Source organism: Ascaphus truei, chromosome 9 (genome assembly GCF_040206685.1).
Source record: "Ascaphus truei isolate aAscTru1 chromosome 9, aAscTru1.hap1, whole genome shotgun sequence".
Classification (NCBI taxonomy): domain Eukaryota; kingdom Metazoa; phylum Chordata; class Amphibia; order Anura; family Ascaphidae; genus Ascaphus; species Ascaphus truei.
Window position 1 is genome coordinate 30,494,277 of NC_134491.1, and position 15,228 is coordinate 30,509,504.

Here is a 15,228-nt window from a genome sequence, read left to right on the forward strand (position 1 = left end):
TTAAACTTGAAGATTACTGAGAGAGACACACGAGGGAGTACTGCGTTTATATGCGTGGAAATGGGCCAGAATAAAGGACATTGGGTCCTGAAACGTTGCCCCACTTCTTATAATTGCTGCTTTTTTGCATTTGCCCTCTTTGTGACACAGCCGCTTGTTTGCATTTTTTTGTACACTTTTTATATGATATAAGGTATTAGGTGATGTGTATCCCATTCACTCATTAATCCATGGTGTTAGACATAGCTTGTATTTATCTCTCCTTTATATGTGTTAGAGATTTATTGTCACTGTGTATTTCCGTGTTTTATACTTGTCACCTTTTGATAGCTTTGACAGTATTTTTTTTACCTTGTAGGCGGTTTTCTACTGATATATAAAATATTGAATTATAGACAATGTTTTGTCAATAGTTTTCTTGTCTGTGTGCGAGTCGCACTTATTGGCTATTGAGACTATATTTAGGGAGTACAGGGACCCTTGGCGTTACCCGCACCTACAGTAATTTGTTTTGTTTTTTTTTAATTATTTATTAACCGCTTTTTTATAACAGCAAACATACAACACAATATAATAAACTACAGAACCATACAATAAAATACAATACAACATAAAAGTTATATTATACATATGTATATGTATAGATTATTGAATAACAAATACAGTACTGACAGTCACCAACAAAATAAAAATATTCGGTTGATATAAAATATAAGAAACAAGTCAATCCCATGCTTGATCAACTCATTTTATCCCTTTAGTTCTCATTTTGGCAGATGATTCCTCTCTCCTATCGTTTCACAATGTTCTACCTAATTCGTTTTAGTTAGTTGTTTGCCGTGGTGGTGCTGGCTTTGTTTTTTTGTACCATGTTATGATCACTATTTCCCAAATGTTTCCGGACATGAATATTTATTATTATTTCTACATTGTTTGATATTACCAATTCTAGTATAGCCCTTCCTGGTTGGTTCCTCAATAATTTGGGTCATGTAATTGTCCTCAAGCAACCCCAAAAACCTGTTTCCTGTCGTTGTAACGCTAATCTAATTGCTCCAGCCTGTCTGTATACCAATCAGTGGTTAGGGTTGCCAGGTGGCTTCTCCAAAAATACTGGACACAACGGTGAAAAATGCGGCGCGCTCGAAAAGCCCGTGGGGTGGTATGTTATTTATAAATTCTCAGACCGTTATTTAATTTTTTTCTAAATTTCACACCAAGTTTATACTATTGCATATTCTATTTCGTAAAAAAATTCTGGTAGAGTTCTATTACAAAATAGAATATGAAACAGCGCAAATTGGTGCAGATGTGGAGTGAAATTTAGAAAAAATTATGACAATGGATCAGATAATTTATAAATAACATACCTGTAGTCATACATGGCGATCAATACTGATCTTAATGCTTCTCTCCCACTTCTTCCAAGATTGTTGCAACCCCCCTCATCCTCTCACACCACTGCCCCCTCCTCCTTCCTCACCATCACCCCCCTCCACCACATCCTTCTTCACCATCACCCCCTCCTCCTCTTTCCTCATTTTATCCCCCCTCCTCCTTCCTCACCTTCACCCCCTCCTCCTCTTCCTCATCCCCCTTCCTCACATTCACCCCCATCCCTAACCTTCACCCCCCTCCCTAACCTTCACCCCCCTCCCTCACCTTCACCCCCCCCTCCCTAACCTTCACCCCCTCCTCTTCCTTCCTCACCACCACCCTCTTCCTTCCTCATCCTCCTTTTTCATCCTCTCCCCCTCCTGGTATCTTACCTGTGGTGGCAGGGACAGAGTGGAGCTCTTCTTTCCTCTCCCACATGCAAAGCTGGGAGAAAACTACATTTCCCAGCATGCAAATGGAGGAGCTGTGCATGACGTTGAGCCCTCCCATTAGTTGAGCCCTCCCATTAGGTTAGTCTTCTCCTTGGCTAGGAGGGGGGTATGACGCCCGTTTCCCTGGTTACCAGATGCTGCAGCCTGCTTCTGAATCGGAGGTAAGAGCGGGAATACTGCACCCAGCTGCCCTTCACACTCCCGCTGCCCACACATCCAGAGAGGGAAAATTCCGGACACATACATGTCTGGTATTACCTCTCATTTTTTACCAGACAGATCGACAAAATACCGATCGGTCGGTCTGGTTCAAAACCGGACACCTGGCAACCCTATCAGTGGTGGATTTCCCATAGGTCCGATAGGCGGCAAAATGTTGGGACTGCAGAATTTTGGGGCGGTCGGCTCTTGCCAGCCGCTTGTGCACATGATGCTTGTTGGGTGCTGGAGAAGGAGGGCGGCACTAGGTAAGTGCCTAAGGGCGTCATTTAAAAAAAATCTAACACTGATACCAATCATACCGACCAACCATAAGAAAAAATCCACAGTGTGATACGGTAGCTAAAAAATGAAAACAATGAAGAAACCTCCTCCCAGTATCCCTGTATGTATAGTACCAGCGCATAGTGAGCCCATGAGAAGGAGATCAACGCTGTGTTTGTTACAATCAGAGACCATGACTAGGCAGCTAACACCCCCTATGAAGGATCATCCAAGGGTTACACCAAATGTTGGGTGCACGCCAGAATCTCTCGCCCCCAGACTGTAGGTCTTTTTTTTCCTTTCAGCAATGCAACACGTTGTACACAAAATTTGAAATTAAATAAATACTTTTAAGCATAAAACTTGCAGTATTTTATTCATTTACATTTCCTACTCATGCCTGACTTTCTGTATAAAATCCTACAGATATCTGGAGCTGGCTTCCTTTCCTTGAAATCTTTCTCTGTAGTTCGTACTGACCACATCACCAGCCTGGAGCCGCTGTTGAAATCAGCAATATGTATTTGAGCGAGTGAATACAGACATACCCCGCATTAACGTACGCAATGGGTCCAGAGCATGTATGTAAAGCGAAAATGTACTTAAAGTGAAGAACTACCTTTTTTCCACTTATCGATGCATGTACGGTACGGCAATCGACATATATGTGTAAATAACGCATGTGTAACAGGCTCTATAGTCTCCCTGCTTGCGCACAGCTTTGGCACAGGTAGGGAGCTGGCATTGCTGTTCAGGATGTGCTGACAGGCGCATGCGTGAGCTGCCGTTTGCCTATTGGGCGATATGTACTTACTCGCGAGTGTACTTAAAGTGAGTGTCCTTAAACCGGGGTATGCCTGTACTTGGCTATTGAATATGGGTCGGCTCGCTAAAGGTGACACGGTTACATACATATCATTCATTAAATATGCTCATTTAAACATTACATAAGAATGCTTTCCAGGAACAGCTTTTGTCAATATGGAATGTTGTTAACCATCAAGATTAGATGTTTTCATTTTAGAATTATTATTATTTTTATTCTATTAGAGCATTCATCTTGTCTGTCTTATAAAAGTTTCCCTGAAAACACCACGTGGGCTTCCAAATAAAACTCTTACTTTGGATCTTCATCTCCTAAGATTGCGGCGCTTTCGGTAATCAGATCAGTAGCATGCAGTATGAAATTTGAAACTAATTACTTATCATCCATGTCTCTGTGGATCTTGCAAAGTGTGGAAAGCCCGGCTTAGCAAAATTAATTTCAATGATCCATGAAGAGATTTGAAAATGATTAATAGCCACTGGTCAAATTATCATTTTACCGTTTTTGCCTTGTTCATTTTAAAGCCACTCGTTCTAAAATGTAGAATTAGAAAGTTAAACAATTTTACTACGAGCACGGCTGTACAGGTGTTACCTACCTGTAACGGTACAATGCAGGAGAGCCCACGTCCCACAATGCTTTACGGGTGGCAACTCAGGTAAGCAGAGCAGTGATTGACAGCTCTGCTTCAACAGATGTTCTGCAGCAGCTGTAGTCCACACATCCGATCCACCCTATGATTTCTTCAGCTCTGACTATTAGGACTGTCTGTTGTGTACAGTATTTGAAAAATATAGAAAAAAAATGATATTCCTCCCTAATTAAACCTCCTGTAACCAGTAGAAAATGAAGAGGTCTTCAGTGTTTTACTCTCAAAAGTCCCAAATGTTTCAGATGTTGGTCAGTCTGACCCTCGTGCCCTCTGTATTGGTCAGGAGACTGTAATCTTGGATTCGTGATGTATAAAGTATGCAATATACAATATAGAAGTATAAAGACGCTGCAGTATTTTTAGGTTTTTCCAGGGACCCCTTTCATTCTTCCTATTCACCTTCGGAGTTCTGTATCAAAGCACAAAACATGAAAAATCTGATAGGTTTTTTTAATTTTTTTAAATAAATCAGTTCTGTCGTACTAGATAATACTGACTGCATTTTTTAAAACTCTTAATGCCATTTTTAATGATGTTTTAAAAATGTACTGATTGCCCTTTGGTTGCTACAGCAACTATTTAGAAACCACCCACTTCCTTTTTGAAGCAGGTTCTGACACACACCTTTTTGAGCTCTGTCCTTTGGCAACAAAGTATCACAAACAGATCTGTTGTTATCAAAAAATATTAGACAGCACACACAGTCTGTATAAAGAGAAACACTAGGTGCAAACGGGGACTAGATCTGTTGCTATGTTCCAAACAGCAGACTGTCTATTACTCTGGAATGCTGTAATAATAATATGTTACAGCTAGTAATATAATGTTACATATCAGCTGCAGCATTTCACTGAGTGCAGCACAACATTAGAATGTGGCCATAGTGCGCGCGCGCCAGGCGAAAGGTTGAGACGCGCCTGTTGCCTCAACGATCTGTGGACTCCCTTGCGCGAGCGATGGGGGGGCGTGGCCGTGACATCTGGCTTGGTTCGTCCTGATTGGCTGAAACGGCAACGTGATGCTGCCGTCGCGAGAAAAAAATAATATCTTTGTCTGCAAATCCCGCCGTCGCCCGCCGTCGCGTACACTATGTCCAATGCTTTAGAAGGAGGTCATTTCGTTAGGCACACAATCGGGATTGGTACAGATTTATAACAGGCGCACCAAACTATTGCCAGTTGCGTGTCCAGTTAACTATTGCTTGGGTAAGAATGTAGAATTATACATTGTCACATGGTTTACATATTATTATAATACAAATAGGAGGCTGAGGATGTAGTATTGCTGCTTTAAGCTTGCGTTTGCCTTAAAATCAGCCCTAAGAATTTTTTTTAAACTCATCTCTCTACTTCAATGTAGTAAACTATATCACCACAAAACACATTCCGGTGCCTGAGGACACATTGTGCACCATGCACCATGCACTGGGGCCGTGAGAACACATTATGCACTATGCACTGGGAAATGAGGACACATTATGCACCATGCACTGGGGCCGCGAGGATACATTATGCACCTTGCACTGGGGCCGCGAGGACACATTATGCACCATGCACTGGGGCCGCGAGGACACATTATGCACCATGCACTGGGGCCGCGAGGACACATTATGCACCATGCACTGGGGCCTGAGGACACATTATGCACCATGCACTGGGGCCGCGAGGACACATTATGCACCATGCACTGGGGCCTGAGAACACATTGTGCACCATGCACTGGGGCCGTGAGGACACATTATGCACCATGCACTGGGGTCTGAGGACACATTATGCACCATGCACTGGGGCCGCGAGATTACATTATGCACCTTGCACTGGGGCCGCGAGGACACATTATGCACCATGCACTGGGGCCGCGAGGACACATTATGCACCATGCACTGGGGCCGCGAGGACACATTATGCACCATGCACTGGGGCCGCGAGGACACATTATGCACCTTGCACTGGGGCCGTGAGGACACATTATGCACCTTGCACTGGGGCCGCGAGGACACATTATGCAACATGCACTGGGGCCGTGAGGACACATTATGCACCATGCACTGGGGCCGCGAGGACACATTATGCAACATGCACTGGGGCCACGAGGACACATTATGCACCATGCACTGGGGCCGTGAGGACACATTATGCACCATGCACTGGGGCCGTGAGGACACATTATGCAACATGCACTGGGGCCGTGAGGACACATTATGCACCATGCACTGGGGCCGCGAGGACACATTATGCACCTTGCACTGGGGCCGCGAGGACACATTATGCAACTTGCACTGGGGCCGCGAGGACACATTATGCACCATGCACTGGGGCCGTGAGGACACATTGTGCACCATGCACTGGGGCCGCGAGGACACATTATGCACCTTGCACTGGGGCCGTGAGAACACATTATGCACCTTGCACTGGGGCCGCGAGGACACATTATGCACCATGCACTGGGGCCGCGAGGACACATTTTGCACCATGCACTGGGGTTGTGAGGACACATTATGCACCTTGCACTGGAGCCGCGAGGACACATTATGCACCTTGTACTGGGGCCGCGAGGACACATTATGCACCATGCACTGGGGCCGTGAGGACACATTATGCACCATGCACTGGGGCCGCGAGGACACATTATGCACCTTGCACTGGGGCCGTGAGGACACATTATGCACCTTGCACTGGGGCCGCGAGGACACATTATGCACCATGCACTAGTGCCGCGAGGACACATTATGCACCATGCACTGGGGCCGTGAGGACACATTATGCACCATGCACTGGGGCCTGAGGACACATTATGCACCATGCACTGGGGCCGCGAGGACACATTATGCACCATGCACTGGGGCCGCGAGGACACATTATGCACCATGCACTGGGGCCTGAGGACACATTATGCAACATGCACTGGGGCCTGAGGACACATTATGCACCATGCACTGGGGCCTGAGGACACATTATGCACCATGCACTGGGGCCGCGAGGACACATTATGCACCATGCACTGGGGCCTGAGAACACATTGTGCACCATGCACTGGGGCCGTGAGGACACATTATGCACCATGCACTGGGGCCGTGAGGACACATTATGCACCTTGCACTGGGGCCGTGAGGACACATTATGCAACATGCACTGGGGCCGTGAGGACACATTATGCACCATGCACTGGGGCCGTGAGGACACATTATGCACCTTGCACGGGGGCCGTGAGGACACATTATGCACCATGCACTGGGGCCGCGAGGACACATTATGCACCATGCACTGGGGCCGCGAGGACACATTATGCACCATGCACTGGGGCCGCGAAGACACATTATGCACCATGCACTGGGGCCTGAGGACACATTATGCACCATGCACTGAGGCCGTGAGGACACATTATGCACCATGCACTGGGGCCGTGAGGACACATTATGCACCATGCACTGGGGCCGTGAGGACACATTATGCAACATGCACTGGGGCCGTGAGGACACATTATGCACCATGCACTGGGGCCGTGAGGACACATTATGCAACATGCACTGGGGCCTGAGGACACATTATGCAACATGCACTGGGGCCGTGAGGACACATTATGCACCATGCACTGGGGCTGTGAGGACACATTATGCACCATGCACTGGAATTGCCCGGGAGGTATCTTTTTTTTGATAGATGGCGTCTTCTGGAGTAGCAGAGCTTAATAAAAATGAGCCTAAATGTGAAGCTCTCGTGAATCTCTCCCATTGTTGCATATGGAGTCTTTGGGTCAGTAAAATGTCTCTAGGAAGATTATGAGAAATATACATTGCTGTAGTAATTTATGTAAACAAATACACAGATAATGATATATCATCATAGCTTTGTAATCGAAATAAAATAAAGACAGTTTCACCCTGCATTAGTTAGAGTTCTACATGTCACGTGTTGCAAACAGAAGCATTGCTCTTAGCACAGTACACTTTTATCCTAGGAGCGATAGAATGTTTTTAGAGCACTTTATTGGTGCATTAAGCATGGTAATTATATTAATGCAAATAATATAGCTAGAATTGAACAAATAAGACCAAACTGTAAAAATATATATGGTTAGTTGGCTAGTTCAGTATGACTGTTATTGTAGAGACAGAAAGTAAGAACTGGCTACAATCATTATAATCTGACAGTTGAGTTGTCTTGTACTGTTATAATTAAGGATAGTATTGTTCTGCCGGGTATTACAGTTGTGATTGAATAGTTGGATAATAGAGTAATTGCTGAAGTCAAATAGTCCAGTTATAATTGAAGATCTAGTGCAGTTATAATTGGAAAGTCTGTTATAGTTATAGCAAATTTTTTTGGATAGAACAGTTATAACTTGAGAGTTGGATAAAATAATTATACCTGGAGTATTGGAAAGTATAAATACAGTATAATTGGAGGTTCTAAAAGTACAGCATATATGTTTTTGCAGCACTGGATATCATATTCATAATTGGAGAGCAGGACAGTATTAATGTAATTAGAGAGACATTGTATGATTATGATTAGGGCGCCACATGCTATTACAGTTGGTTGATTGAGTAGTATAACGATAATAGATGAGGCAGCATCAATATATAATTTGAGTATTGACTAGCAGAATTCTAATTAGAGCATATATTTAAAATTGGAGAGCCAGATTTGATTATTATAAAAACATTTTTATGGTAGTTATTACTAGAGAACAAAATGATGCACTTTGCGGTATAATTGGAGAGACCGCACAAGTAAGTATTGTAATGTTATTGATGCGTGAAGAATATCACTGTCGTTATTGATTAGTTCTAGGGGGTATACTGAAATACCAATCATTGGGTGATGGTTTTCTAAGGATTTGACCTTGCAAACCGCCTGCTCTACATTGACTTCTTTACGCCCAGTGGATTAGGGGAAGGTGGATCACCGATCATATGCTGGACATTCTTGTTAATATAAATGGCATCTTGGGTAGAGTACAAGCTCCTTATATAATGAGCTCATATTTGAGGAGTGCAGTATAGGTTTTATGCTTTAAATGGCATGAAGGTCAACTGACAAACAATCCAAATAATACTATAGAAAATATAAATGTATACGTGCCTGATATAAAAAGCCATGTTTGTGTGAAAGAGAATATGCTAAATGTCTCAATTCCAGATAATTTAGTCATCCTGGCTCACCATCCAAAGCCACTGCATATTCCCTCGTGGATTATATATTCCCACTGCATATTCCCTCGTGGATTATATATTCCCACTGCATATTCCATCATGGATTATATATTCCCACTGCATATTCCCTCACGGATTATATATTTCCACTGCATATTCCCTCATGGATTATATATTCCCTCGTGGTTTATATATTCCCACTGCATATTCCATCATGGATTATATATTCTAACTGCATATTCCCTCACGGATTATATATTCCCACTGCATATTCCCTCGTGGATTATATATTCCCACTGCATATTCCCTCATATATTCCCACTGCATATTCCCTCGTGGATTATATATCCCCACTGCATATTCCCTCGTGGATTATTTATTCCCACTACATATTCCCTCGTGGATTATTTATTCCCACTACATATTCCCTCGTGGATTATTTAATCCCACTGCATATTCCCTCGTGGATTATATATTCCCACTGCATATTCCCTCGTGGATTATATATTCCCACTGCATATTTGCTCGTGGATTATATATTCTCACATATAACTGGAACACAGAACATTGCGTTTTCTAAGTGTCATCAGTATACACTGAAATTTATTTCAAAAGACAACTTCTTTCTACTCTAAGCCCCCTGTTTATAACCGGACAGGGGTTTTGTTCTTGCACAGAGCAGTGTGTTTCTGGTGTTTATACAGGTAAAATAAACTGTTGACCAGTTGTCTATGCACAGTGTGTATCTGTATTTTATGCAGAACAATGTGGATCATTGTTATACACAGAGTAATTAATATTATACACGCATCTGTTTAAATCCCCCCTAACTAACTCATTGTTTGTTTTTGGCAGGATGGGAACCCTAGGGGTCTCTGTAGCTGGACTGCGCTGTTCCCAAGATACTTACCGATAAAGGTGCCAGCGTTACTTCGTGGTTTGTAAAGCTGCTTTGAAGCATGGACCACGTGGCGCTCAGTCCATCTAAACCGCCATTTTGTTTCCCCTACAGGGGACTGAGATGCCGATCCCTTTTTCGCAAAGTATCTTGGGAACCATGGTGTCCCTGTATCTGAAAATAAAAGCACGGTTCAGCTTTGGGGATCCCATCCTGTAAAAATAAAATAAAGAAAAGGAGGATTTAAAATAAAAAAATAAAAAATGAGCATCTGGGATTACTGCTTTAATACACAAAGTATGAGTAATGCAATGTATGGGTCTTATACGCAGTGTGATGTGTATCAATCTTATACTTCATGCCCTGTTTGTATTTTATTTCAACCCAACGCAGAACTGAAAGAATCCCACTTCTGTAGTTTTTACAAATTGTAGAGATGTAGCGAAGCACCACCATCCGCTCAAATGTGAAGAAGAGGGCGACCAAAATGTTGTTCAAAATAACTTGTGTTTATGGAAACATGTTTGCTGAGGAAAAAACGACCTACAAGTTTCGCGCTATGCGCTTGCTCGCGGTTTTTGCACGGGAATAAAAAACTGTAGAACTGATAATGTCTATTTTCTGCTCTATGGAGGAAAGGACCAAATTCTGTGCACAGAGTGACTGTCATTAGTTATTGTGAAGATGTCTCTGTTTGCAAGGTTAAGATTGAACGGTTTAATAAAATTGTTAGGTCTTATCGATTTCATATGTATTGATGTCTGGCTACAGAGCACTTTCTTCATTGGGATGACTCCAAAAGAATAATTTAAAGAAGTCCGTGGTACTAAAAAAAAAAAAAAAAAAACATTTTTTCTTGTCGATTCTTCATTTTAACAATGGTTTTTTTTTTTCTTTAAAGATTTTGTTTTCCTTTTTCATACTGTAACAGTATTGAGGAATCTTAGAAAATAGCTTGATGTGGCTCTCTAAAAATAATTGTTCTGATGTCTATTGATACAAATATATGTACATGAAATGATACATCACCCAACCCCATGGTTGGAAGAATAGACACGGCACGCCATCAGTAAGTGGTAACAAAAAGAGTATTCAATTCCAAAGTAACCGACGTTTCGGTCCAGACGTGGACCTTCCTCAGGGTGGTGACAAGATATGGACAGATACAAATGATATAGGGTACAGACCGGAAGAGAGAGTCTGTGGAATAGCCCGTGAACTCAGGGCTCCAGATATGGGCCCTGATCATAGCTAAGCAACCCAACCAACAAGTCACCTTCAGAGTACACGGTGCTTAGTAAAGATGCTGCTCTATTTCAATCTGAAACTCACCAGCCCTTTTATCCCCTGTACCCAATTTTCCAATTTACCTGGCCTTTTAGATTGTAAACTCCTTGAGGCTGTGTCACTGTGTCACTGTGCTTATCTATACTCTGAAAGGGGCATAGATAAACACATTGCCAGTCAATGGGCATCCTAAACTCTAGCCCCCCACCCACCCCACAGATTTTTAATATAAAATGTAATACTAGTGTAGATGAGCAGGGGGTCTCCGGAGCAGAACCACATTGATTTGAGGTTCGGGGAACCCCTGCCTCCCAAGATACAGGCCCCGTTATGGGGTACCGGTATCTCCTATGCATTTTATTCCCACGGTCACGTGACGCAGGGCATTTAAATGCATAGGAGATACCGGTACCCCATAATGGGGCCTGTATCTCAGGAAGCAGTTGGTCCCCGGACCTCAAATCAACAGAGTTCTACTCCGGAGACCCCCTGCTCATCTACACTAGTATTACATGTTATATTAAAACAGCTGCTACCCACAATAAACATTAAAAACACAACAACACTAATACCCACCTCCTCTACCCCCACATGATTGATACCAGAGGCCGCGGGTGTCCGGGGGTCCTCAGGTGGTCCCCGCAGGTGTCTGAGGGCACCAATTCAACTGTTTGCAGATCTTTATACCTAGACCCCGGTGTCCTAATCATGCTTTAGCGATGCACAATGAATCTCTCATACAGGTAGGAGCAGCAGAGGATGCACACACATCTCTGGGATCGATTTCACTTTTTCTACTTTTCCTTGTTAGCAATGCTTGTCTACTAACACTCAATCGATAAGTGGTAACCATGCTTTGCTTTCTGTACAGCTCTGTAAGGTATTGAAATATTCTCATCAACTACGAGATCTAGTATTTTTTACGATGCCAAATGAAGCGACACATATTCTAACTGGAGATTTTGGCAGTGTTCTACTACTGAGAATGTACTGACTCCCTGTACTGCAAACATGGCTGCGCACATTGCTTTGTGGATTCCGTGGACAAAGAGATGAGGACAATTTTGGATTAAAAAATGAAAACAATATGCATAATATATTTTGCCTTCCTGATAGCTCATATAACAAAGTCTGGTGTGTTCTCTGTTCTAGATTGAAGATATCATCACAAGAATGCAAGATGATAAAGCGGGCGGGGTGCCGATCCGAACAGTCAAAAGCTTCCTGTCTAAAATCCCCAGTGTAGTAACAGGTAAAAAAAACTTTGTTTTTTTTTTGCTGGAAAATTGAAACATAAATTCAAGAACAGTAAAGAATAGTTCCGTTTATGTCTGTAAACCTTCTATTGAGGTGATAAAAGGATTCTTCGACCACAGAATTATCTGAAGTAAGAAAGGGTTGCAGAGCACTTCTGAAATCTCATCACATTCCTTTTGTATAACATGAGCCTGCACCAGTACAACTATATATCCTTTCAGTGCTCACATGTTCAGCTGCCCAAAGTGCCCTGTTACAGCAGTCACATGACTAAATGGGTGAGGACGTCCTCTTAGAGCCAGGAGAGCAACACACCCCAGGAACAGCCTAAAAATGACCGTGTAAGAGCACTGAAGGGGTTAACTAGTAGCAGTGTCTGTTCTCCACAGAGGTCATTTATATTTTCATCATGTTCACGACGTATTATATATGATCACATAATTCATTTTCACAGTCAGAACATACACTGTAAAGTCTGCCTTGGGGAGTACTCTGGGTACTTTGTGGATGAGTTTGAACATACACTAATAGAACAGTGCATTAAATAAAATATATATTTTAATCATTGTTATATAGTGAATGTAAAGGTTTTGTTGAAAGTAACAGCATTTTGTTTCTTTCTTGATTTAAGAGGGTTAAACGTGTTCTTTTTCTGTTTTCACCTCTTATGTAATTGTACACCCCCTTATTAATTCATGTGTTCATTTGTTCCCTATCGAAGAGGGTTTTCTGTATCCGGTTGAGTGCATATCTGAATACCCGCAGTACTATACACCATGTTGTCTGGGAAAGACCTGCTGGAAATAGCACAGAGGAAATAGCAAGAATAAGAATCACAGCCAGCCTATTTCACATGCTGTTTCCGAGGCACCAAACAGCAGCCTTCTTTGTTAGCCAATTAATTCTGCTTGAGCTGCATACTGCCATGGTGACTTATTCCAACAGATAATAGCAGTGGTGTTGCTTGCAAAATGTCAAAATATCAAGAGTGTTAAACTAGACGATGATACATTTGATCGTTATTTATTTGACTTCTTTCTTACAGAGGGAAATGCTTTAGTGTGCATTCTGCAAATAAACAAATAAAGAGAGGGGTCTCTTCCCCTTTATTCCTGGTGCAGTGCTTCTCATCTCAATGCAATCATTGTTTCAGCCCCACTGCATCTCTGTAATCCTCTGCTTGTGACCCATTTTATAGTAGGTCTGTCTGCATCAACATAGCCCCTCCAAAATAGGACCAAAATAGACCAATGGCAGTGACATGGTTAACTCTTGAGTGCCCTAGTGACGTACATGGTACATCATGCACACTCCCTTCCCCTGTGCAACCAGCAGGGCTTTACACTACCATCTGAAGGCTGCACTATCTTATCTGTGCAGATTAACTGAAATAACTCTCATCCCAGTTATTTTTATTTTCAAAAAGTCCCTCCCTTCCCCCTCTCCCATGCAATGCTGATCTTACCCTTGTGGCTTAAGGGATGGGATCCTATTAGTGTTATGGGGAGGTGGGTGGACCCCTAGTATTTGTAACCCTTTATATGCTCCTCACCCATGGGGGGGGGGGGGTGGAGGGCGCTCTGTGGCTTTTAGCGACGGTGTGAGCTTCAGTGAAGCCTTTCATGAAATACTGTGGTACTGGTATGGACTATGGCAGTGGGGGAGGGTCTGACAGGGCTCCTGGGAAGCCAGCAGTGGGGGAGAGCCTGACAGCTGTCCTGTGCCGCCGGCAGTGGAGGAGAGCCTGACAGGGGCCCTGGGCCGCCGGCAGTGGGGAAAAGCCTGAGAGGTTTCTTGGGCCCAGCGACTGGAGGAGGGCTTGACAGGGGTCCAGGGCCACCCGCCACGGAGGAGAGCCTGACATGGGTACTGGGCCCAGTGACTAGGGGGGCCTGACAGGGGCCCTGGGAATCCGGCAGTGGGGGAGAGCCTGACAGGGGTCCTCGGCCGCCGACAGTGGGGGAGAGCCTGATAGGGGTCCTGGGCCACCGACAGGGGGGAAAGCCTGACAGGGGTCCTGGGGTGCTGACAGTGGGGGAGAGCCAGACAGCTCTCCTGGGCTCAGCGACTGGGTGGCCTGGCCGGCCGACACTAAAATTGGGCCTAACTCCTTTGTCCGGCTACCAGCCCCCCCATAGTTGCTGGGCCCCAGCTCTCCCCAGCTGCTGAGGGCCTGTCTCTCTCTCCCGAACATGCCGGGCCTCCCACTCTTGTCGGTCCACGCCAGAATCTGGGTTCAACTTATTTTCTTGTCGGAAATTATTGCGCGGTGGAATTGTATGGATATCGGGGGGATTGTATGTGGGGAAGGGGGGTGTAAAGGGTGTGTGTGGCCAGGAGGGGGGAGGCGGGATTTAGTGAGAAGGGGGGTAATTAAGTGATTGTGGAAAGAGGGGGTGGAGGTGGGGCGCGAGAAGGAGAAATACATGGGGATAGGGGGAGGGTATATAGGAGGTGTGAAAGGGGGGCTCGCAAGGCAGCTGACATGGAAGAGGGGGGGGGAAACTAGTCCTGGGCCCGGGGAAATTTGTTGCCAGCCCGGACTATAAATACATGTATATAATAATCTTACTAGTGTCCCTTGTTGAAAAAATATATAAATAGTGTTTCTTTATATGCAAAAACTCTCGTATACGTAAATATTCATATTTGCACATGCACACGCACATATACACAATATATGTATGCATATTGTGATGCCCACACCACGTTGCAATCTCTAAGTCCCAATTTAAGGCAGGAAACACTGTATTTCTTATATGGGGTTTATTTACAGGGATTAAATCATATGATAACAGGCCCACCGTCCCTTTAAGTCAAACAAATCATAAAATACCTATT

At 43.9% G+C, this 15,228-nt stretch overlaps 1 protein-coding gene across 3 annotated transcripts in view; it reads left to right on the plus strand.

The window, feature by feature from the left end:
• Window positions 1-15,228, plus strand: part of RGS6 (regulator of G protein signaling 6) — a 277,140-nt gene that overhangs the window by 157,710 nt on the left and 104,202 nt on the right. For all 3 annotated transcript variants that reach the window (XM_075614222.1, XM_075614223.1, XM_075614224.1), the window contains one exon: window positions 12,283-12,382. In XM_075614222.1, the coding sequence (XP_075470337.1) occupies window positions 12,283-12,382 (100 nt within the window). The remainder of the gene's footprint in view (window positions 1-12,282; window positions 12,383-15,228) is intronic.